Source organism: Metopolophium dirhodum, chromosome 9, assembly GCF_019925205.1.
Source record: "Metopolophium dirhodum isolate CAU chromosome 9, ASM1992520v1, whole genome shotgun sequence".
NCBI classification, from domain to species: domain Eukaryota; kingdom Metazoa; phylum Arthropoda; class Insecta; order Hemiptera; family Aphididae; genus Metopolophium; species Metopolophium dirhodum.
This window is the reverse complement of record NC_083568.1, coordinates 8276847-8304447: the sequence shown is the minus strand read 5'-3', so window position 1 is coordinate 8304447 and position 27601 is coordinate 8276847. Positions and strand designations below refer to the sequence as shown.

Sequence of the window (27601 nt, the reverse complement as noted above, 5' to 3'; positions counted from 1 at the left end):
TAGATAGGATCGCAGTTTACTCGAGCAGAACTTAAACATCGTTAAATAACGAAACACAAACATGCAAACAATTACAAGAATTATGTGTGAAAAAGTTGCAAAGAAAATATTTAAATGTAGAAACTTATACGCTTGTTTATTCATAGGTACTCATTTTATATGCACTTACACTGTACGTCATATTATAAGTGAACTATACTTGGAAAAGTCAATTATTAGCAAAATACTTCTCAATCTTTAATAGGTATAGTTTAGTTTGAAAAGAATTTTCATTATTTACTTCCTGCAGGTTTACAATATCGTTTTAAAAAATATCATAAGCAATTTGTTTTTTTACTGGTATTTTAATTATTTCTAAATTAGTTTATAATTGTAGATGAATTTATTGAATAAAATATTTTCTTTGATTACGATCCATTAATTAAAAAATATAATTATTTTTATTTTGGTTCGTTTAAAAATCCATCAAAACTTATAATGAGTTAATTTGATTTTAATTTGTATTTTTGTCAAAATCTGTAATCAAGTATTAAAGTCAATTGTATAAAAACAATGTATTTTTCAAACACGTACAGAAAATTGTATTACACATTTTAAATTGTTATCACACAGTGCATAATTCATCTTTATTGTGTACAAATTTCCCTCAAAATTAATCCAAGATCATTCTTAAAAAATATCTAAAGATTAAATTTAAATTTGTTTTTTGACATTTGTGAACAATTTAAAATTAATTTTTAAAATATAAATATTTTATACATGTTATAATAATTATGCGTAAATAATAATAATTATTATTAAATAATTGTGACTTACTACTGCATACCTAGTTTAATTTGTTTTGTTATCTAACAAAACTGTAAGAAGATAACGAGATACGTTGTACCCACAACTATGGCCTGAAATAATTAAAATAGGCATGTATTAGATAACAAAATAACTTTCTATATAATAATTAATAACTAGGGTTCGGATTTAAATTTTAAAGGCAATATAATCTGTAAAAAAGCATTCAAAATGTCAAAAAAGGCAAAAACAGCATTTAATTTTTATAAAAAGCAATTACAAAAAAAATTTACTAAAAAATTAAATAGTTTGTATGTTGTATATTTAACTAGCGTGTATTCAAAAAAAATCACTATCGTGTATTTAGATAAACTATCTTTGGTAAAACGTTGACGGTTTGGGCTTAAAATATTTTTGTACATAGAAAATGGAAAATGTAATCGGGGGAGACTGACGAACAATTTTGAATCTATAGTAAGTATATACGCATTATGAACATATTTTAATCCATAGATAGGTAGCATGGGTACTTTTATAAACATTAAATTAACTGACTATACCAAATACTCGATAAAGTATTTAGCGATATCGATAAATATCACCGATAGTAAAACCCAATAAAAATAATTAACAGCCGACAATACAGTATTCAGAAAATCTTATCGATTTGTACCGTTTATACGTATTTTGTGTATAAAACCATTAAATCAATTAAAAATTAAACACAATAAAGGCATTTAAAAGTGAAAAAGGCAACAAAAAAAAAGGGTGTTGACCAGTTGCCCCCCACGGCTGTTATCGGGATTTTGAAAATATACCAGTTGCCCTCCACCAAATGCACCAGTTGCCCTCAACGAAATGTATCAGTTGCCCCCAACCGAATGTACCAGTCGCCCTCGCATGTTAATATATACACGATTACAATATATAGCCTATAAAATAGGGGAGGTAAATATAGAAATAATAAATAAAAATATTTATAAAAATATAGTAAAAAACAATAAAATGAAAGAAAAAAATTCATATGCTTGGAATTATATATACCTACTTAATATTGTATTTTGTAATAATTACTAACAAAATAATATGAATACAATAGTTGATAAAATAATAAATATTATAATTATGTGGCATTCAATGTTATAATTCGACAACAAAAAAAATTGTGTTTGTGTTCGATAACCGATTTTAAAAGCACCGTTTCATCTTCACTCACAATAAACAGCTTTGACGTACACGACTTTAATGTACATCGCCATTTCACACCCGCTTGTGTAATGCGATCTTTATAAAAAGTATAATATTATTTAAGACTAACAAAACCTTGCCCTTTCCACTATGCACTCGCGTAATATGTTCCATCGTGTTAACAACGTCAATGCTTTTCGTCTACTAAAATGTACCTATCAAAGACGTATCATATAATAATTTCTAACAACCATTAAAATACTAATTAAGATAGGTTTGATAAATTATAATAACTAGCGTATTCCGATAAATCCTAATATAACTGTGTCGTTACTCGTTACCCACGTGATAAATCAGCTATCCACTTACACGCGAGTAAATTTGGTAAAATCCTCGCTCTGCTCCAAGTAGTAGCCAGTAGGCTATTATTATTAATACGATTTTCATTTTATCCATATTATTTGTATACTATATTATATTATTATTTATTACAAAATACATTATACAATATCATATATGATTGCAAATATCAACATTTGATTCTATCATTTTATACTATTTTACATTATAATTTTATTTATTATTTGTATAGTTACCTCCCCTATTTTACGGGCTATACATTGTAATCGTGTATATATTAACATTTGAGGGCAACTTGTACATTTGACACGCATTTTTATACAAAAATTATTTCTCTATTATTATTATTAAAGAAAGACTTTTGCCTTCAAATCCGAACCTTATTAATAACTATTACTGTAATGCTGGGTTGTATAAACAATTTATTAAATTTAATGGTTCATTAAAAATTTAATGGAACAATCTTGGGGCTCTAAATCTGGTTTAAGGGAGCATTAGCTCACTAATGATTCATTAAATAAGGCAGAAGGCCCAAAAGTTGTTGCATTTGCATGTTTTTTTTGGGGCTATTCAATTTATTACTAAGTAGTATTAAAATTAATTTCACAACACTACGAAAAAAATATTAAAATTTTATAGTGCACATTTAGTGATTTTGTAGTTTTCAGAGCAACTACATATGTATGTCATATGTTTTTAAGATAATTTGAAAATTTGACAATAAAAAAAAAAAAAATACTTTATAATATAAATATTTTATTTTGAGTGATTTCAATAGGTATTATAGGATAATATTGTATCGTGTTTTTCAAATCCCTTGTCGACGTTATATTTCCCGTTTTTATTAAAATTTTTAGTACAAATTATAAAATAGTAACTCAACACATTAAATATCAAATGGTTTTTATTTTTTTCTAAACGTAATAACCAGACTGTATTTAGGTCCAAAACTCATGTTACTCGCCCACATATACACAATACACACTCATTATATAGGTACAATATACAGAATAAATATTATATTATATATTTTATATTTTAACAGCTGCGGCTTATGTCTATATATCATATTATATAAACTTACAGAAGTTATTATTCGTGTGTTTAGTATAAACAAATCGTAAATCGTAAATTCCACTGAACGACTAGATAATTCCTTCAAAAACAACCGTAACTAAAAAAATTAAAAATAGTTTGTTACAATACTGTATTACTATAGTATGTTAAATCGTATGCAAGATGGGCCTACAGCAAACCCCGTTACTCAGTATCGGTTTTGCCAATGCTGCAAGAATGGCGGAGAGGTGAATTTAGTACGTGGATCTACAAGTAATGTATGGAAAGGACTTAACTAGATACAACGTGGGAGGGTCAATCTGAGACATCAGTTATCATCCCTCTTAAATCTGCCCGCTGTCATTACTAACCTCTTCTTTTGTATTGTGGTCTGTGTGCCGATTATTTATATCAGTTAAAATCGTTTTTGATTTGTTTGCCTTGAAAAGAAAAAAACGACTTAATAGGAAGAGTATAATCTAAAATATAATAAGTAGATATACCTAAAAGATATATCACAAAATTGATGAAAATGTAATCTATTATCTTATTAATATAGGGGTTGTATTATAATATAAGTAAATTAAACGACTAAAGTTATGTTAGTTTTTTAATAAGTGTAATCTACCTACTTAATAATAATCACAAAATAATATATACAATTTAAAAAAAAAACATTTTTTAAACACATGATATATTATAGACACAGATTTCTACACTACATATTATAAGGAACTCCTATAAAATTTACATTGTTATAAAGTGAAGCTTAGCTGTGGACGGCTGCCATTTTGTCGGTTGGCAAAACATTTCATTCATTACACAAAATGTATTAAGAATAACATCGTTTTAATAGTAAAATAAAATAGTAAATGTAAAGTTATTTATATAAAATATAAATTTTTTTTAAACAACAGTTTTAGAAATAATAAAACACAATACAAGATAAATCATAATTTATCTTATTTAGGTACCATAAAAAAATACCATACTATTGCCAACCAACATTGAAGCTTCAATTCGTGGTGGGAGTTCACTATCTAATACTTTATAGAAATCTATGATTATAGACATTATATTATAGCAGGTAAGTATTTGTGAAATGTTAAAACAGTAAGCCTATATAGTTTATATAAATTGATAGTAACCCATCAATTTTTAGCTTTCAAATAAAAATTCTTTATACGCATTGATGTGTAATAGAAAATAATTATAAACATTAAATACTTATAGGAGTATGTTTCTGAAGATGTTGAATGTTGATATTATGGTCTAGTAATTATAATTTTTAATAATTTAGATTGGACTATTGGAGGAATGAGAGGACATAAGAATTCAAATTAGTGATAAAAATTAATATATATATATATATATATATAATATATATTATGTTATTTTAAACTCAATAGGTATTGTCGGTGCTGGCATATTGATCAATTTAAATCAGAAATCATAATATGTGAGTAATAAATCCGATTCATGTCAAAACTTTATAGATGTTATTAAAAAAAATTATAATCATTAGAACATAAATTAATTATGGCAGTGAACTTGGTGGGATAACCTAGTTGAACACGAATTATGCATTTTATGATATATTATTGTCAAGGCTTGGATTTTATATAGTTTGAATACTTGAGTGTAATCACTGCAATCAACTCATAAATAACTGAATACGATACAGATTTGTTTTATTATTCAAATAGTTGAAAAATAGTATTTTATTTTGCATGATTCAAGTTTTTAAGTTTATTTTACTGTTATTCAAGTAATTTAGTTAAATAAGTGACATGAAATTCGTATGGAAATATTTCACTATGCGATATTAGGAAAATCGCAAATTATGCATAAACCAAAATATTGATAATATCTAGATTATTATTATTATATCTGTTTGATCAGGAACGAGATTTTCAATTTTTGCATTAATTGACAAATGACACGGAACCACTTGGGTATCAGGTTATCTGTGTAGATAACCTGAAAGTACCTCTGAAAACCTTGACAGGCCACAAGAACGAGGCCCACAATAAAAAAAAAAATGAAATTAGGTACTTGTTAGAAGAAGCCACTCAGTATAGTGACAATTCCTTTTAATTGTGTTAAACAGTATCTAAAGTGCGATCGATTTACAGCTTTGAGCCGATAGTGGTTAGCTAATATTCACAATTACCTGTTTTGTAGTGACGTGTGTTGTCAGCACAATCATACAAAATCGAAATGAATACTGAAGCAACCATACATACAGTAACCAATACATTTTGATCATGTTAAATTCCGTCAACACGACTCCGTAAATATCAAACAACATCATTACAAGTAAAATAAATAGAGACAACCCCAATTGTATGTTGTACATATCGTTCAGGTCACTAGCCGAGTCGCTGACGAACCGATGTCTCATCTTAAGCGATTCGATACTGTTGACCAGCTGGCACTCTTTGATTTCTTGACAGAAATCGTCATTAAAACCCGAACTATCACCAACGCTGTTATATTTTTCAGGGTTTAATACCGCCGGGTATCTGTTTTTGACGATCGTTCTGGACTTCAAAACGGACATGTCGTCGTTGATCGATCGGTATTTTTGATATAATCCGAAACAATAAGCAACAAACTGTAGTTCGGTAATACACACACTTGCATTCTGTATGTACATTATTGAAAAAAACAGGACCATTGCGCCATCTCGGAATTGACCATAGAGTAAATAAATTCTAAGCACATTGGCCGGTAGCACTATAATAATACATAGAGACACCATGACAATGACGAAAATGCGAAAATTTGCTTTATCCACGTCCACCCGTGGATGGTACATTTCGTACATTTTGATGTTCTTCTCGTACTTAATGGTCGCACTTAAATTGTTGTACATAACAGTTAATTTAGATAGCATACATACGATAGAAACTGCTCGAGGAAACATAGATTTCATAATCGTAGACTTTGAGGTGTTGCAATTATTTAGATTGCACATGAATTTTGGAGATTCTATACAACTATAGACACACGATAACACTAGCATCGTGGAAACCACTACTCCGACATTGTCATAGAATGTATTCAAATAACACATTATCGCTAAAATAGAATATGTTTATACAAATGCGTATATAAAAATTGAATATTTATTTAAACCTATAGCGATGGACTGCGAACCAAGTGACGAGCTGCAGGCGAGCAGCTGTCTATTTTTATAGGAAATTAGAACAATTATATAACAAATATTTACTACTTAAAATGTGTGTTCCGTTTAAAAGTACATCGTATTCAATAATTTAAGAATTACATAATGATGGTATAATTATTATTTATTCATAAATGCTCAAACAATCGTTAGTACTTAAAAATGTAAAATACCCCAGTCGAGTAACTTGTGGTGGCGTAACACGTTTTCATCAAAAGTGTCCCTATCCCTTTTCCACAAAAATATGTCCCTTGTCCTGTATAAAGAAATATATGAAAATATTAAATAATAAATATACATAAATAATACAAAAAAAAAATATAAAATATAAAATATTACAGTTAGTTTTTCTTTTTTTTTAAAAATTTAGGAAGATAGTAGGTATTGTATGCTTAATAGCATTCTTATAAAGATATAAAATGATTTTAATTTTATTTAATGTAGATGTATTATATTCATTAAAATGTATAATGTATATTGTTTCTCAATATTTTATAAAGTAGGTATTTTAAATAAATTTCCTATATGATAGCTTTTAATCGTTAACTCCTAAAATCACACACTTGCGATAAAATACAGGACAAAACCACACACTTTTGGTATGTTAAAACAGCACAATTTTTAAAATTGTTGTATCCAAAAAGCACACACTTATGATTTTGACTCCAAAAAGGTCTTTACAACAGTACTTTATAAATTATGTAACGTGCTGAACTCATTTTTGGCGAGAAAGGAGCAAAAATGTAAATGTATACAATGTACCCACACACCCACCCCTTTATGTTTATAACGGCATTTCCATCTCAGCAAAAAAGTTTGAATTAAAAATGTACAAAATATGCGTACATTTGTAACGATTTGTATAATCGGACATGATATTTCTACGATACACCTAGTCACCTAGGTGGCTAGGTATTTTGTGACAAGGGGATCACCCAGCAAACCAACAATTTTGAAAGAGCAATTGCTCCAAAATAATACCTTCGACACGCCACTGTGCACAATATTACGTAAACAAGTGCTCCTAAAAATAAATATAATTTTATTAAAAATCAAAATTATTACTATTGTGTATTTACTAACTTGTTTTTGTTTTAAAACGAGTTAGCAAGATTATTGTATATAGCATCTTATTATCTTATTATCTTATCCGTTATTTAGCACACAAAATAGTGTGCAATTTTAACCCACTACGTATAAGTTTAGTTATACCATGACCGATAAAGTGTGCGGTTTTTGGATGCAACCCTTTTAATATTATTGGAAATAGGTAACGGAAAAGGTACACTTTTGGTGTAAAATGGGTACCGTCCATTTGTATTTATATACATACAATATAATGTTATCCCTCTTAAATTTTAATAATATATCTATCTAATCATTAAGCTATGATATAATGTTAATAGATAAAAGCTGTGATAAAAAGAAACACGAAAACATTTATGATTATACTAAAATAATTATATTTCTAATTTACACATTATATATATATACGTATTTATTTGTCTGTATTATTACTATTTTCTTTCGTTTAGCGAACATATTGAAACAACACAATGAAATATGTTATGACTGCGAAAATAGTCTAAAAATAAAATAATAATAAATATTAGAAAATCATTTTTACGACTACCAATAATATAACATAATTGCGTGGGTAGTGTACCGAAATATTACTCTTTCGAATGTTATTGAAATATGTTGAAAATTATTTATTCTCATTTCTTCGAAATTGTACATTTACATATAGAAATACTCGAATACAAGTTTTTATATGTATATGCAGGGCAGTTTATCAATCATGATCACCCCCTTTTTCTTCTTCAATAATGCAGTTATTCAAAATCTGATTTTTGGAATTTTTAAATATACTCATAGACCATATTATTTTCAAACTCTTGAGATTTCTTGTGACTTATACTACGTAAGGAGTGTCCTGACGAGACACAAACTTCTATCCTCCAAACGAGAACACCCGTTTTTAATTGTAAATTATAGGTACCTATAGTGGTTAATTTTTCTGAAGTTTTTGACGTATCGGCATCAGAATTCGTACGAGTTGTTTTTGAGTTATTCAACTTTGTGTTCTAAGGATAAAACGTTCTTGGTAATGGGTTTATAAGATAATATGAGGGATATGGTGATTTGAATTATAGTCATTAATATTAATCCATCAATATTAATAATTTGTAAAATGGCTCAAGTATAATAAAATAAATAAATACTAGATCCAGTTTTACGTCTTCTATTTTATATTTATATAAAACCATTTGCTATTATCCTTAATACAATCATTTTAATAACTTTTAGATACATCTAGATTTTCCAAAAAAAATGACCAACTAAATAATTTACAATAAAAAGGGGAGGGGTTGTCATTTGAAAAGTAGAAGTTCGTATAGGCACAGGACACTCTTTAAGAAGTACAAACAAATTCAAGAATTTTCAAATATGGCCTATGAGTATATTTAAAATCAGAGTTTAAATAAATTCATCATTAAAGGAAAAAATGTGGGTGAGCTTGCTTATTGAATCACTTTGTATAGTTATTGTGCATTAGTACCATAATGCTGTAATATTTTTTTGTCGACCATAGTACAAATTTTAAAACAATATATCATATTACGTTGACTTACAGAAGTAATGAAGTGAGCGTTTAATGTGAAAAAATCGCAGGTAGTGAATTCCAGTGAACTACGTAATATTTGATTGGAAAACAAGTACAACTATAAATAAACAAATACATTCATAAACAAAAAAAAAATTAAAAAATTATTAGTCGGTATTCTAATTATATTGAACAAGTATTTTGTTTACCTCTTCCTTTGTGCTGGTATCTAAAATTCGATTGTTTATGTCAGATGCAAGCGTTTTTGTTCTATACCCCTAAAAAAATAAAAATAGTTAGTGTATAATATGAAATATGTTACGACTCATGAATAATTATTATTTTAATATTGTGGTTTCTAACAAAAAAAAAAAATGCTATGCCCACCGCAGATAACGAATATAAATTACCCATCATAAGTCCTAAATAATATTATCTGAAAAGTTGTAAGCGATTTGAGTGCAAAACCATCAGTAGATCTGTTAGTCGATAGAGAATCTTGTACGGAAAAGAAAACATATAGTACCTATATCTATGTCATATAAGCTAAAACCATATAAAAACACCTGTTTCATCGTAAAATGCGTCGTCAACACGATCGCGCACAGTCTGAAGGAATAGTGCGTCAGCCACACGTACAGGAACGCCTGTGATCTGGCCAACGAGTACTTGCGGAACATCTCGCCGTAAGTGTCGATCACGGTCATCAAGCACAGGATGCACAGGGACAACAGCAGCTGGACGCCGTACAAGTCGTTCAGGTCACCGACCGCGTCCCGGACGCACTGGTGCCTCATCCGGAGCAGCTCGACGTCGCCGGCCATGGGACGCGTCCAAGACATCGTCCCGCGGCGTCGGTTGTCGTCGTCGTCGCGTCCGTCGGCCGATTGCAGCAACACGGACGGGTACCGGTTCGCGGCGACCGTCGCCAACTTGAGCGTGGACACGTCCTCGTTGATCCGACAGAACCGCCGGTACAGTCTGGAACAGCGCGCCACGTAGTGGATTTCTGTCGAACACGTGCACAGGTTTTGCACGTACATGAGCATGAAGAACGCGGTGACGGTGTGGTCGCGGACGTCCCGGTAGATCAGGTACAAGCGGTACGCGTTTATCGGCAGTATGGTAACGGCGTACGCGGACACGATGAACGCGACGAAAGCGCCGCCGACCCGGTCCAGGAAACATGCATCGTACTCGCGCGCCTTGTCCTCGTACTCGCGGAACTCGCCGTTCGCGCTGTGCAACATGGTCTTGGCCCGAATCACCAGGCACACTACGGCCACGGTCTGGGGCATTACGGTTTTGACTCGCACCAACACGGCCGTCAACTCGTGCTTGTGACACGACTCCATCACGCACATGCAGTACGGCGACACCGCGATGTTGAACAGGCACGCGATGATCAGCATAAACGTGCACAACGCATCGATGACTTGTCGGCGACGCCCGACGAACGCGTTGAACTTGAACATCGTCCGACGTTATATTTGGATGTGCGTGCGCATGCGCGCGTCAAACAGTCGTAAATTTTAGGGGCGGTTCTCGCGAGACAATATTTTGCTCGCCGCTTGGACGTAAGCGTACACCGCGCGGAACAGTCGACCGAAGTTTCGACATGTTTGCGACTTAGGTTATATAATATTATAGGTATACAATACGCGTGATTATAATATTGACAACGGTTAAGTACTCTTCGTAAGAAACATATAATAAGGCCCTTGAGTGGGTTTGTAATTTGTGCCAATACGTCACGAGCTTTTCAAAAATTGTTTTGGACAGTATTACAAAACATTTAAAGTTGTCAGTTATATAATTACGGGGCACGGGTTATAATAATATTATGATTTGTCATTTTTTAATTTACGATAATATTATCGTATATTATGGTAAATGAAACAATTTAATTGCTCGTCTTCCGCTACATTGTATATGTAAATTTGCAGTACAAAATTAATTTTCAATGGTTTGTTACAATGTGTATAGGTTCTTACTTATCCATAAAGAATAATCGTTCAGCGTTAACTGCAGATGAGGCTCCAGGGAGAGAGGGTTCGTTAAAAACAAAATACAAAAAAAAACATATTATAATATCGAAAGTTTTCTGAAAATTATGACTTGGCCCCTCTCCCCTCCACCCAATCATATCTCTGCAGGAGCCGCCCCTGGTCAATTGTGCGGTGAAAGAGTGAAGTTAAAATCAACAATAAAGATAAAAAGCGGTGTGTAATATAATCTCGAACCCAAATATTTATTTTTATTCACAGCTTGACATTACGCTAATGAATAAATTCCTATTTTATGTCAGTTGCGGATCTAGGTTTTTTTTATGGTATGTGTTGATAATAAATCTCCTTAGATACGTACTTATCGTGATCAACTTCGGGTCAAAAACAAATTTAACCTAAAAGTTGGTAGTTGCCTGCAGTTGGTATAGTCTACATCTGTAGTCTACAATTATACATTTATACGTTTATAGTTCAACGTGATAACTGATATCTAAATAAGTAATTTAACAGTGGGTGCTTCAGCTCCCAAGCACCCCCCCCCCCTGACACTGTATGTGGTAGTTGCAGATGTATCGCGGCTTATAAGCATATTATACAATATGAACATACTTATACGATACCAGTGCACTTAACAAAAAGATAATTTTTATGATACCTGGCTTACTACTTCTGACGCTAGAAACAGATATTCCCGTTATTAGCCAAACCTCGTAAATAGGTACATAGGTAATAATAATATACGATACACCCATATTGGTATTAAAAATATATTTTATAATCAACTGATTTCGTTTTTCATATGATTTATTCAGTTGATTTTCAAATCATAATATTAAAACATTTGTTTCTTTAAAATACGATGTGCGGGGAAGCCCCCGCGGGTTTGCCTAAAAAATATATAAGTCGTCTCCGCTCAGAATCATTTGTCGTATGTAATGAATAATGATTTATCATTGAATTCGAGATGAACACAATATATTTACATTAAATATTGGATTTGCAGTTTTAAATAGACATTTAATAAAATAATAAATAGTAATATTATGCTGTGTGGTACATTACAGTGATTTACTCCAAGATGACGAGTTATCTACAACTAGTACAACTGTAGAGCAGTAGAGTGGTTACCTATTTTCCTCCTTTTTGAATTGATCGAGTTAACATTAAAACTGATGGTTTTTCTTATAATATATACCAACAATGCAAGTAGATATATAGTATTTTACCTACGTCATATATTACATTGCATATTATCATTTATCAATAATTATCAGCAATGTGAGCTAAGTGGTGGATTCTTCGCTTTCCTATAACCTGAAGAAATACCAAATAGTATAATAATATAATATACAATATAGATACATAATGTATTTTAATATATATTTATCATATATTATAAAATAGATATATAGATAGATGAGACTAAATTCGTTAATATACATGAAAATTTAACACTTGTTGTGTTAATTTACTGAATAAAAGATTGTTTTAAAAATAAAATAAAATATTTCACAAATTAGTTCAAATATAATTAAGTGGTATATTCGTTTTGGTAAAATTTTAATCGTTTGCTGAATTAAATTGTAATAAAATTACGAGATATGTCGTGCCAGCTGCAATTGCCTACAAACAAAACATATTGAAAATAAACCAAAACATTTCCATACTGAGTGGAATAAATTAGTTTTTAGTATAGGTACATAATGCTTTTGAAATGTATATATAATATAATGTATACAATTTATAGTCGAATAGTCGTATGGCCAACTTACAGATGTGATCAGATGAGTGTTTAAAGTGAAGAAATCGCAAGCGGTAAATTCAATTGTACAACTGGAAATTTGATTGAGGAAAAGTTGTAGCTGTCAATGAAAATACATATATGATTTTAAATTCTAATAGATAAATATCATAATTTGTATAAACATATTTACCTCTTCCTTAGTATTGTTATCTAAATAACGATTGTTTATATCTGTTATAAGTATTTTCGATTTGAGTGCCTAAAACAAACATTTTAAATTATAATAATTAAATTATTAAGTATAATAATATGATATACAATATTACATTACACTATTACAGATATACAATAGATAATATTATTATACGTTAAAATATAGTGTACAACTTATTGTTTTAAATTATTTTATAAATGATGTGTAACCTAACCTAACCTATAGTGTATACCTATTTTTTTAGTACCCTGGTCCCTGATTGTATTTTCTTTAAAGAATTTTCATAGATTATAGAATATAATAGATTATACAATATACACGTGTTACCAAAATGTTACTTTAAAAATGTTCAGTGCCCTTATACAGAGTATTACAAAAACCTACCAAATGTGATCAGAAATAGTTTTAATACGATATTCCCATTTTAGGTACCTACCTATAGAAATTAACTCTATAAAATTACAAAAATGTACTGTATGCTGTTTTGAACGCAATTTTGGCGAGCTTATATTACCATACATAGTAAGTGCTTATAGATATATATTTAAAATTACCTGTTTCGTTGTTATATGGGCTAGGACAGTGATAAGTAAAAATCTAACAAAGTATTGTAAAATCCAGCCGTATACTAGAATCTTATACTTCGAGTGTTTCCATACTTCTTGCAAGTGATAATATAAGTCGAATAAGGTGTACAAACACAATGCACACAATGACAATCCCAAATGAATTCCAAACGTGTTGTTTAAATTCTTTACAGCTTGACTAACTAATTTATGTTTGGCTTTTAGGTTTTCCAAAAAATCAATCATTGGATGGCCGGCAATCAGAGAATGGAAAACTTCTCGGTTGTATTCATTAGAACTGTCGTTTTTCCCATATTTCTCTCCAGTTAGTGACACGAACGGGTATTTGTTACGCACGATCGTATCGATCTTAAGTGCCATCAAATCGTTGTTGATCCCAACGATCTTTTGATAAAGAATGTAACACAACACAGTGAAATGAGTTTCTATGCAATACATGCTAAAGTTTTGTATGTACACTAAAGCGACAAATGGAACGGTTTGTTTTGCTACATAATATAAAATCCACAATCTGCACACATTAACAGGTACGGTGAGTAATATGCAACACAGTACGGCCCGAGATGACATTTTTTTCAACCTATCTGTTTCAGAAGATGTCATCGGTGTAAATGCGTGGAAATCGTCTACATTTCTTTTGTACATTACCAGTTGCGTTTTACCCTTTAAAAAAATCGCACATCTTGATATCATACAGGTCAAAGCTACCAACCTCGCAAACATGCCTTTTATAAACGTTGATAATGAGTTGTCACAGTTGTTTTCCAATATGCAAACAATTTGAGGTGTAGTGTAAAAAACATATACACAAGATATAATTAACAGCATAGAGTACATTTTTTGCCATCTGTTGTGAGCAGCAGATATAACACTAAAAATATCAAAGATAAAAACTGACCATTTCGGTATTGAACGAAACATCACTACCTACCTATATCTTTTTTTTAAAAAAAAGCTACCCATACTATTTTTTTGAATAATTTCAAGACTATATTATCATAATTTTGTGTACATTATTTCTGAACCTACAAACCACATGTGTGTGTAAACGTCAAAATACATCAGAAATACATAAATAATGATTTTATTTACCTATTATGTTATGTTTATTTTATCGGTTGCGCCCTTTGAATATTAAATTAGTTAGAAGTAAAAATAAAACTCATACTATGGAACTACCAGCTAGTAGTAAAATAATCATAAGAAGATATAAGCGATATTATAAAAAGCACGATAACAATTTTCACAAATATAAATATATTTAATAATATTGATTTATAATAACTTAAAAATGTAACTTTATATGTACCTACTTAATGATATTTTATTTTTTATGCCTAAATGGCAATATATAATATATTATAAATATACACTCTTGATAATCATTTTAATTGAGTACTTGAAATTAGATCAATGTTAACTATAAAGTAGCATATAAAAGCAACAACATTTTAATTAAAACTTAATTATGTCCAAAATAATTTGAAATTTTGTATACAGTTTATTAATAAGTAAAAACTGTGTTTTTAATTCTATTAATCTCTTCAAGTAAGATCATTTTTTTCAAAGACATAATGTCCATTTTTTGTCAACTAATAAAATAATTTAAGTAGTTAACTAAATTTTAAAATATTATATTACCTACCTATCTCTAATCTGTATGTAGGTATATTAGGTAATTATTAATTAATACAGGCTTGAGACTTCCTACTATATTAAAGTATCAACATTAGCTAGTATTATAGTATAGACTTAACTATAATATTAAACGGACAATATTAAATTAAAATGTAAAATTTGAATCATATATATTATATATACATAGCCATTTAGGTACCTAATATAATCTAAGATTAACAAATTAAAATAAACGTAATAAATTAAAACATTTTACTAAAAATTTGTTGGAGCGAAATTATATGTTATACCTCCCAAAATATGAATATATATAATATTATTTACATATTAATATTATTCTACTATAATTATTAGCTATATAATATCCAATAGGTACCTATATATTATATGAAATAGTACCTATGTATAATGTAGGTAGGTACTTCGAATAATTTTCGAATTAATGAATAACCTACAGATGATTGACGCTAAACTATAATATTATGACAAGTATAATAACGATTCATAATATGTAAACTTATATTATATATAATGCGAACATAAACATTCATTATACACATATTATATTATATAGGTATATAGATATTATAATAGACCTAAAAGTATATAAGAAATATTTATAGGAATAAATGATAAACATCTGCACATCGCAAATAAATAAAATAAGTGCACACAAAATATTTTTCAATTAGGTAATATTATAGTACCTATGTAACTATACAAGATTGGGGTTTTTTCGCATTAATTAGTTATTTAAATATTCCATCCTCAGTCCATTCTTTCCTATAATTCTCACTTTGTCCACATACATTCTAATTCATCTTGCTGGATTCAAAGTTTTAAATTTAACTGTTTCCCTAATTGAATTGTTAAACATGTATTTTGTTTATATTTAAAAATAACAGAGATATTTTAAACATATAATATTAAGGAAAGGAATGAGATATTAATTAGAACACGCTAAAATGTTGTTTTGTGATTTTTTTATTTATTTATGTTATAATAGGTATATATAATGCTGTTTGATATTGCCTCTATTTTTAACCTAAATTTAGTATAAGATAGTGGCGTAATTTCAGTTTTTGAGAGGGGGGCAACATTTTTGACCGGCCCAAAAGAAAACTGAAAAAAAAACCGCTCGCTAACGCAATTACATTACAATTGCATTTTTATCTCGATAAAAATAGCCTTCTTACATAATTTTATACTTACTAGTTAGTTTCAAAGGTTATTATCATAAGCATAAGTACCCCCATTTTTTTAGAGATAACAATAACTAAATAATTAATACATATTATGTAAAGGGATACTTAAATATATTAGGTACCTATTAGTTACTATATGAAGGCCCAAAACTAGACCATACTCGGCCCGACAGCCGTTTAATGACAAGGGGGGGGGGAATTCCCACCCTCTCTCCCACAATAACGCCACTGGTATAAGGTACCTAAAGAATTGACGTGCTACAATCAACATAGTGACCTATTAACTATTATAGTGTTTATACTTTATAGTGATAACTGATAAGTGATTGATATATCTAGATACCTAATTACCTAAATGTTATGTACTTAAGGTTCAGAGTTATTGTATAAACTATATTATAGTGTACCTAATTAGGTACTAATGAATGATAAATATGTTATAACTTATAATGTGTTCTATGTTTCTATATACACATTGTGTGGATAGTAAGTTTACCTGTTTAGTCGTGTTGTGAGCTGATACTACTATTATATAAAATCTGATGGAGTATTGCAGTAACCACATGTAAATAAATATCAACGACCTCGAATCGGCACCCATAACGCTGAAAACTTGGTAATAAATGTCGAATAGCGTCATTACACACAGAGTAAATAACGACAAGCCCATGGGTATGGCGAACAAATTGATCAACACGTAGACAGCGTCTCGAATCAACCGGTGTCTGATACGTATTATTTCTATTGCATTTGCGATCGAGTGGTCGTTGGACCCGTAAAAGTCTCCGTCGTAGACGACTCGGTGTCCGACGGCAACCGTCTTTTCTACGATGGTCATCGACGTGTGCGCGATTTCCCGACCTAGATGTTCCAGGTCCCGATTGATTTTGAAAAACTTGTTGTACAGCGTGCGACACTTGATTATGAAATCCGTTTCTGTCATGGACATTCCTATGTTTTCCAGGTACATGAACACGAAAAATATCAAAATCACTGTACCCGACTCGCTTCTGTTCAGTAAAAACAGCCTTAGTACGTTGATGGGCAGTATAACGGACAGATACAAGACAGTAAGAAACAAATTGAACAGTGAACGATTACGGTGTTCGGTGTCGGTCGTTGGCGAGTACACCTCATAGGCTTCGATGTTTTTCTCGTAAACCGGCATCATTGTACGGTACTTGCACAGCAACGTGGAAAAGGACAGGAAACAGGCCACGGCTATCATTCTGGAGTACATACCTTGCACTGAGGTGAACGACACCCCAGCACAATCGCCGTCCAACAGGCACAGGACCAACGGAGACATGACGAAATTGTAGACGCAGGTGACTAAAAGCACTATTGCGAAGACGAAGGTGAAAAAAGTCAATAAAGTCATACCATACATTCGAGGTAATAGTGGTGTCACGTAGTGCTATTACCACATGTATAATATTATATATGACGTACAGCAGATTAATAAACATTTTATAGATACATGTCGGTGAGATTTTTTTTTACATCATTTAGGTAGGTACCTATATAATATTTAATAAACGATTATCAGTTCAAGTTCTAAATATTATGCTATTTATATGCAGTTAAAAGATGTTATAACAATTCTCCTTTAATTTATACAACATACTATGTTATGACTTTAATGTGCATTGTGCACTCACCACATATAATAAATAGGTAGGTATATATACTAACTATACTACGCAGTGCTCATTTTTCACGTCAGTGTTAATATACATTTTTTTATAGCGTTACATAGTTTGGTTATTTGTTTAAAAATGCAAGTAAATAATTAATTATGTTGTTTCTATCAGTAGATAATTGGTCGGTATAATAACAAATAAACTGTTACGTTTGTAAACTCATTATTAGCATTGATGCACATATTGTTATTACTTATTATTATGGTAAGTTCGTAGGTATACGCGTTATAATTTTAAACTTCATAGAGTCCAAAATAAAATATACTTAAGAACGCGTCTATAATAATTTTATATTAATAATTTTTGTTGTGTTCTAAAAATATTCATGATTTTTTGTTATCCGTAAATTGAGTAATTTCTGAGTGAAATTGTATTAAAACGAAGAGATACGTGGTGCCGACAGCAATGGCCTAAAACAAATAACACAATTACACAAATATTATTGAATAATTCGTAATATTTATTACAACAAAAACACTTCGTTAAACTCCGTGTAAAAAACGGTTAAGTAAAAAAAAACATATCTTTAAGCATATCGTTGGCGGAAATAGGGGGGGGGGGCTTGAGAGTACTTAGCCCCCCAAAAGTCCGTCAAATCACTCTTTTTTTTTTAGTTTTATAGGATCGAAGTCCCCCGCTCACATTGATGTTAATAATATTAGCCCCCCTGAAATTGTTATATATTTCCGCCTATGTAAGCACTATAAAAATGTGATGTCATAAATAAATGGTAAGTAAATTGAATTAAAGTACAATTATTTTGTTTCAATAATTTATTTACTATTGGTGAGAAATTATTTTTCGTGGAAATGTTCATTATAATATTTTAATTTATAATGAGCTTCTAATGCCTTTTGTTTATTTTATTCACGTTATTTCGTGTGCTGTGTCATAATATAACGCGGTGGCGGACTGGACGACCGGAATACCGGGAAATTTCCTGGTGGGCCGCTGCTCGTATAAAATATATATTTATTGATATTATTGTTGCGAAAATTGTAGTTTAAATTACATACATAACAATTACTTTAGATATACTCTAACTAAGAAATTTCCAATAGTTATTTTATTTTGTTTTATATCAATTAATTAAAATATTTAAAAATTTAAAAGCTAAATTGTGTTTACAAAAAAAAATATACATATATATTATATATATATTATAAAAAGGGCCGTTGTATACTGAGGGCCTCTAAAATTATGATTTTACCGGGCTGTTTTTTTCTCCCAGTCCGCCACTGATATGTGTACCCTATATAATTTCTCGCCAAGTAAATACATTATTGAAACAAAATTAATGCAGTACTTTAATTCAATTTACTTAGCATTTATTTATGATAACACATCTTTATAGTGCTTAATGATCGGTTTTTTTTTTTACTTGGTCATTTTTTACACGGTGTTCGACGAAGTGTTTTTGTTGTGATATCACCAATTTTTTAGAAAACTGTCGAGACAACAGTTTTTTGGGGAATTTATATTATCACTAAGTTTTTTTTTTTTATTCAATAAGTACTTTTCCTAATTTTTTATTCTTTGTTTGTACACTTTAGTTGGCATATTCGTAATTAGATAATACCAATATATTATTGTACGCAAAGTGCGAACACAGTAATAACACACTAATACACTAATACTGCTAGTAATAATTACAATTTAACAAATTTCAGTAAATAAAATATAACAAATTTAAGGTATATAAGGTGATTTAATGAAGCGATAGTCGATACTGAAATGAAACAAACAATAAATACGTTAAATAGCAATAATGAAATGCGTCGAGTACATACGAAATGGAGTGGAGGAACCGGTCAGCACGACAACGACAATCTAGATTCGGCCGTCGTGATTCCAGATTTCATTTTAATTTCTCATTAAAAAGTTTGCACGTTTCCTTTAATAATATTGAATTTCTAACAGTAAGATTTCGATGATTTTTCCAAAAGGATCGTATGCCCAATTTTTCAGTTTTTTCCAATTTATTAGGTGTTAATAATTGATTTAGTAGATAATTAGTTAGGTCCGTTTAAAATAAACACAAACATATACACAAATTAGCAACTCCTGCATCGAGATAATAATACACTGTTGTGCCGCCGCTATATTTTTTTTACTTAGCTGGACCGTGGCGCTGGATATTAGATATGTACACAATAAAAAATTCTTTAAATTGTAATGCACTAATGTGTTTATCCTATAGAAATGTAATAGTTAGAGAATAAATTACACATTTTTCTAACAACACATAGTAGGTAGGTATTTGATGTCATAACTTACCGAAGCGACGAGATGACCGTTTAAGGTGAAACAGTCACACGCAGTTATATCAATGGATTGGTGATTCATTTGTTTCAGAAACAATTGCAACTGTAAAATTCATTAAAAAAATATAATATATACTAACTATAATAATATTATAGTACATATTATACAAAATTGTATAACAAGAATAAACAAACCTCATATTTTGTATTGTTATTTAAATGCCGATTATTTATTTCTGTTACAAGCACTTTAGTTTTGTAGCCCTGAAATATATACAAACATATACAAACATATACAAACGTGTACATTGTTATTTGTTACACTTGAATTTTATTAACGTTTTATTTTACCAAAATTTAAGTTTTGATAGTAAAATAGTAATTATAGTTAAAAAAAATATTTGTCATAGTATAAAATATAAATCTTTTGGAAAGTGAAAAAAATAACATACACCGAAAAGGAATATATTCAATATTTCTATAATAAACTGAATATATTAGTAGGTATAGGGCTGACGGTATTTTCGGTATACCGTAAATACCGGTACACCGGTATTTTAAAATTATTTTGGTAAACGGTATACCGTAAAAAACCGAACTGTTTCGGTATACCGAAACCGAAATGGTTCGGTATACCTAAATACCGATATGGTACGGTATACCAAAATAATAAATAAAATCTAACTAGTATCGATATTTTTTTCTTTTAGTGTTTCACATTATATACTTTATTATATACTATAATATATAATATTATAATCTATAATATTGCCATTGATACTAGAAAACAGCACTAAAACCGTTCATTCAGTTTTTTACGGTATACCGTTTACCAAAATAATTTAAAAATACCGGTATACCGAAAATACCGTCAGCCCTAACCGTACAGGCTGTATGTAAACTGCGGCAAAATTAACCTTTTTCTTAAAGTTGATATGTAAACTGCGGCAAAAAAAAATTTTACATTATACAATCTGCGACAAAACCGATAAGATACATTATACAAACTGCGGCAACTTATTTTATATACCTTCTATATACCTATACTATATTATAGTACCTAAATCATATATACCTACCCATGTGTACCTATGTACGTTTATCATTTAATTAATTATGTGATGTTGCGTCTTGCGTAGAAATTGGTAAGGTAAATCCAAATGTATTTTTAAATTTTAACGAAGCATATCGGTAATATTGGTTCCTTTACTTTTGATAATACTAGTTAGTATCTACTTACAAGTGCTAAATGTTAGTAGAGTTAAAAGTTTATTCAACGTGATGGAATTTACAACAATGTTTAGCCAGAATGGCAAACAATTAACAGTGTTAAACAAAATGTTAATTAAGTACCTATTGTATTATTATTTTATTTTTTAAACATTTTTTTTTGATTTTACGATCACTTTATGATCTTTTAAAATAATTTTTAGTAATAATAATATTTTTCAATTTTAAAATTGGTTTTTTTTTATTTTTACGCCTAATACTCTATGAGTTTCTAGAGACTTCTATGGCGTATACTATTTTAGGTAATGTTCATGTTACAAGATAGCGTACAAACTACAAACGTTATCGATCATGAAGTTAGGCCACCGATAAAATACGTATTATACCTAATTAAACGATAAACTACGCGTTGACTCCAAAAACCGCACACTTTTGGTAGGTTAAAACCGCACACATTTAATAGGTTAAAACCGCACAATTTTAAAAATTTTCGTATCCAAAAACCGCACAGTTATGATTTTGACCCCAAAAAGGTCGATAAACAAAAAACGCATATGTATATGTATAATTAATTATTTGTTCTCATTATTCTCACAGTTCATCAAAAAAAATGTATACATTTAAACATTTTAAATATCAATTTTAAAAAAATGTCAACTTAAAAATGTATATATTCAATAATTTAAAATTAAATAATTTTTAAAAAATGTAAAACGAAAAATGTATATAGGTATATTCAAAAATTTTAAATATTAATTTAAAAAATAATTAAAACTTTCAAAGTTTGATTGGCTGAAACCGACTGCCGACGTTTTTTAAAAACTTTATACGATGTCCGTCACGTAAAAATTTTTCCCAAAATTGAAACAATAGTACATATAGTACATATCATATAATCTTATCTTTTCACTATTTTCACTAAAAATAGTGTGCGGTTTTAACCCACTATAAATGTACGGTAATTTATTATACAATGACCGATAAGCTGTGCGGTTTTTGGCTATCGACCTTTTTAGGGCTAAAATCAAAAGTGTGCATGCAACCGATAAACGTATAATATATAGGTTATCGTATCGATATGTATTATATAGGTAGTATACATATATAAAAGGTATATAAAATAAGTTGCCGCAGTTTGTATAATGTATCTTATCGGTTTTGTCGCAGATTGTATAATGTAAAATTTTTGTTTGCCGCAGTTTACATATCAACTTTTAGAAAAAGGTTAATTTTGCCACAGTTTACCATCTCCCACCGTACCATATCGGTATTTAGGTATACCGAATCATTTCGGTTTCAGTATACCCAAACATTTCGGTTTTTCGGTACACCGTTTCAAACCGCTATTGAAATCAATACCGTAATGCCGAAAATTATTTTCAATACCGTCAGCCCTAAGTATAGGTATAGTCTAAAATACTAATATAATCTGTTTATTTTTTTTCAAATTATCTGATATTATCATAGAAACTAATTGCAGCCAACCCCTTTAGTATAGAATATATTATATAGACTATGATATAGGTACTCCACAATCTTATTAAGTTGTTGTGCTATAATAAATTCAATATAACTGTATAAGTGTACCCAGGAACTTAAAAAAAGATCAAATAATTATAATAATTATATAATAATAGTTGTAATTAAGAATTTGGCTAACACTGCAATAATATCCACATAATATGACAAATATATATGTACCTATATGGCCATATGTATTATGTATAGAGCCAGAGACAAAGGACACATTTGAAAAAAATACCGAAAATCTACATTTTCAATCCACACGGCAAAATCAGCTCCTTCGCTCACGTATAATATAGTATCTAGGTGGTACTGTGGTAGGTATATAATATGTACTTAAGTACAATGTTATATGGGTATTGGTTATTATTGGCGTGTGCAGTAAAATGGGGTTAAGTAGAATTTTGACATTGTAAGGTTTTTAATGTTTTAATACGATCTGATCTAACTAGATAATCTCTTTCTAATAAAGGAAAAACGTTCGACTCAATAGCTTACCTATAAGGCTATAAACAAAAAATAGAACTATTTTTTTTTTAGATCAGTTTAATATTAAATAGGTAATTAATTATATTAAATCCACAAAACGTCAAAGTCTGACTTGACTGCGCGTCAATATAATACATAATATGACGGCATACCGCTATAATTATAATTATAATTATTATCACTGAGTGGTTTCAGACATTGTTCACTCTCACCTCTTGGGTGGTGCTGTGTGCCGTGATGACGATCACGAAGAACCGAAACAGGTATTGGAAAATCCAGCCGAAGATGAATTTCGATCTTGAAATCCCGCCGCCCACGTGAAATGCCTCGTTGTAGATGTCGAACAGTATCATGATGCACAGGGTGATGAGCGACAGGGCCAGTTGGCCACCAAACATGTTGTTGAGCTGTTCGACCGACTCACGCGTCAGCCCGTGCCTGAGCCTGAGCTCCTCGACGGCTGTCTCCATCGGTCGGCCACGCGGGTCTTGCAACACGGACGTGGTCGCGGCCACTAACGCCGGCGACGACGACCGGAGCGCCACCGGATACCTATTGCTGACCATGACGTCCGACCGGACAGCCGACAGCTCGTCGTTGATGGCCCGGAACTTTAGGTAGACGCCGAAGCACAGGAGCGCGAAGTGCGTCTCCAAGCAGCACATGCTCCAGTTCTGCAGGTACATGTTGAAGAAGAACAGCAGCAGCATTGAGTCGCCGTACTCCTCGTACCGGTACAGCAGGTACAGTCGCGTGAGGTTGACGGGCACGACGAGGGCCAGGTACGCCGCGACCACGGACGACGCGTACGCCCGGTACCGGCGCCGGTGCGCCCCGGATGTGGGCCAGCTCCGTTCGTACGCCTCCTCCCGGCCCCTGAAACCGGCCAGATGTCTGCGCACCTTGTACACGACGGTCGCCCGGGACAGCAGGCACGTAAACGCCACCAACCGGGTGTACAGGCGCCGGTACGTGGTAGACAGGTGGTCGTCGCACCAGCCGTCCAGCACGCATACGCTCCACGGCGTGATGGCGATGTTCAGCACGCCCGACGCCAGCACCGACGCCGAGAACCATCGGTCGAACCGGTTGTACGCCATGTCCAAGGTAAACACGCCACATACGCCCCAGAAACACGCCGTCGGCCACATCAACACGCCGCCCCGTACCGTGGACGTCGTCGCCATATAAGTGTGGGGGGCACACGTTTAAGTTGCGCACACCTGAGAGTTCCACCGAGTTCGCGTATATATATATATATATATAGGTTAGGATTAAGTGTTGGTTTGTAGTTGCGGTTGTTACTTGTTAATAACAAGTTGTTATATTGTGTTGTACGTACAGTCGTAGGTGGTAGGTACCACTATTTTAGACCATTGTAAATTGTAATAGTTGTTGTGTTGTAACGTTTTAAGAATTTTAACTTTAAATTAAAACATAAATTTGTTACTTTATATTTTCATGATAATTAAATACCTGCAATAAGAATTATTTTTGGGTAAGTATAACGCAGTGATTCACAGCAGAAAGTTCGACTTGATTAAAACCGAATTCTTTAAAAATATAAGCACGTACGAACACTCCGAAATCCGTTAAATCTTTCTTGTCCGATATTAATTCGATTCCGTTCCGTTCTAATGTGCAGTTTCCGAAAATCCGAACTATTAATATACAGAGTACGGACTCGTTTTTAAAAGTATAAGTAAGAATATTAATTCCCGTTCGTTTCGGTTTTGAACTAATGTGCCAGGTGTTATGCCGATTGATGACGGCGAGGTGCGTTATGTGATCACTCGACGCAACAGTTGATTTTACTAGGTTCTGAGAGCAACGACAAGTCGACAAGCGATGGTTTGTATATGAGTTATAAATACGATGAATAGTTGTGCAGTATAGAGACAATCAATCAATCAATCGGCGAGAACGTCGACCAGACAATGTATTCCAACCGCAAACAAAATAATATATCCGTTCAATTAACGACGTGTCGACCTGTCATGTAATTATATATATATAGGTTACAATATTTGAGTGTTAATATAATATACAGTATATACTATATAGGTACACATATATAATATTATATAAGTATATCTTACCTTACCAGAGTAATTATTTTAGTTGGCTGATATAATAGTACTTAGGCAGGTACTTACATGTAAACGCAATATTATTTTATTCTTTCGTCCTTATACCTACATTATTTTTGGGTGTGGTACAATCGGCCGACAGACATTTGGTCGACAGACATTTGGCTGACACGCAATAGGCCGACATACTAAATGGCCGACAAATTTATAGGCCGACACGCATTAGGCCGACATATTAAATGGCCGATTAAGTAATTTTATGTTGAGATAGGTAAATTATGCACACACACAGATATATATATATAGGTGATACTTATTCTTAAAAATAAAATTATTATTGAGTACATTTTATATTCCTAATATGTTTTAAAAATTAAAAAATTTGATATTTATACATAAAAAATAAAAAATACTAATAGTTTATAAAATTATAATTGATAATTATGTTATATAGTTAAATGTTAATAAATAAAAATTAATAGTGCAAATTGTATGCAATACCTCTTATTGTCTCGAGGGTTGTTCTGTTTTCTTTATCATTTAGAATAGTTTGAATTTGGTTTTGACGTTTTACGTACTTTGAACTTTGTTTTGGCCTTGCTTGTCCGGATAAAATAATTTGAATTTGCCCTGGAATCAAAATGTATGTATAAATAAATTATATTTTATTGTAATATTAGTAGAATATTTTTATTCGTGAACTTATCTTACCCACAACGTGTTGTTGCTCTTTTCTCATTTCCTCAATTATACGATACACCCCAATATTTTGGCCTAAATGAAAAAAACACCCTTTTTGTTGGCATTCTGGAAATACTTTATTAGCTGCATTAATTGCAGCTTTTTCGAAATCTGTTATAATACATTTTGGTGAAACATCGAAACCGAAATCATCACAAATTGATATTAGGTCTTCGAATAAACGTTCGTAACAACATTGTTGTTTACTGGTCATTAAAACATATACTAATGGCAAAATACAGGCTATAGGTATTAGGTATCGTTAAATTTCGATAAGTTATCGATAACATTATTACAACAAAAGACAACACTACGTTATCGAATTGAAAATGTATAGCTTATACTTAATTTATTTTAGTGTCGGCTTTTCGTAGTGTCGGCCTTTTGACCTTGTCGGCTAAAATAGTTTCGGCTATCTGACTGTCGGCCTATATAGCCGTCGGCCGTTTGGATTCGGCCGGATGTCCGTATTCCATTATTTTTATACTTTTGAATATTTAGGTCAATTGACATATTAACGAGGGGCCCAATACTAACAATCAAATATAATATTACCACTTTCTTACTTCTCATTGTAACTAAGCTGTCAAGTTTTTGAAAAACTAGATCAAAACGTTTTAGTTAGCACACTGCACATTAGGTACTATAATTGATTTGTACATCATGTTGTAACTATTTAAAGATAATTTTAATAGTGCACTAATTGTATAATAAAATTATAATAAAAATAAGCTTTTAAATACTAACAATTGATCAATATTTGTTTTTGTAAAACAATATTAATGCCGGGTTGCATAAAAAACAGTTTGTACATTTGTTACCGGCCCTGCAGTTTACAGGTCCGGTAGCCGATAATTTACAGAGCCTGTAACTTTACCGAGCGTTCAAGCAACACCTAATTTTATTTACAGAGCCGTTATTGCACTCATAGATCTGTAAGTTATTACAGAACGTTTATGCAACCCGGCCTTAGTT

General features: G+C 31.1%; 3 protein-coding genes across 4 annotated transcripts; all 3 read right to left on the bottom strand.

Annotated features, from left to right (window-relative positions):
* Window positions 1–8069: 8069 nt before the first annotated feature.
* Window positions 8070–10685, bottom strand: LOC132952857 (uncharacterized). The gene is made up of 4 exons (XM_061025317.1): window positions 9755–10685; window positions 9398–9466; window positions 9217–9306; window positions 8070–8165 (listed from the first exon to the last, which is right to left on the bottom strand). The coding sequence occupies exons 1-4, from the start codon at window positions 10661–10663 to the stop codon at window positions 8112–8114; spliced, it is 1122 nt and encodes a 373-aa protein (XP_060881300.1). The 5' UTR covers window positions 10664–10685; the 3' UTR covers window positions 8070–8111.
* A 2047-nt stretch (window positions 10686–12732) lies between these two features.
* On the bottom strand, window positions 12733–18442 carry LOC132951580 (gustatory receptor for sugar taste 43a-like). Of its 2 annotated transcripts, XM_061023357.1 has the most exons (4): window positions 13710–14663; window positions 13132–13200; window positions 12970–13059; window positions 12733–12820 (listed from the first exon to the last, which is right to left on the bottom strand). In XM_061023357.1, the coding sequence occupies exons 1-4, from the start codon at window positions 14661–14663 to the stop codon at window positions 12758–12760; spliced, it is 1176 nt and encodes a 391-aa protein (XP_060879340.1). In that variant the 3' UTR covers window positions 12733–12757. The 2 variants fall into 2 exon arrangements, with proteins under 2 accessions (XP_060879340.1, XP_060879339.1); XM_061023356.1 differs by lacking the exon at window positions 13710–14663 and adding an exon at window positions 17082–18442 and having other exon boundaries at window positions 12750–13059.
* A 122-nt stretch (window positions 18443–18564) lies between these two features.
* On the bottom strand, window positions 18565–27576 carry LOC132951581 (uncharacterized). Its single transcript, XM_061023358.1, has 4 exons — window positions 24008–27576; window positions 20748–20816; window positions 20566–20655; window positions 18565–18698 (listed from the first exon to the last, which is right to left on the bottom strand). Exons 1-4 carry the CDS (start codon window positions 24980–24982, stop codon window positions 18612–18614), a joined length of 1221 nt encoding a protein of 406 aa, XP_060879341.1. The 5' UTR covers window positions 24983–27576; the 3' UTR covers window positions 18565–18611.
* Window positions 27577–27601: the final 25 nt, after the last annotated feature.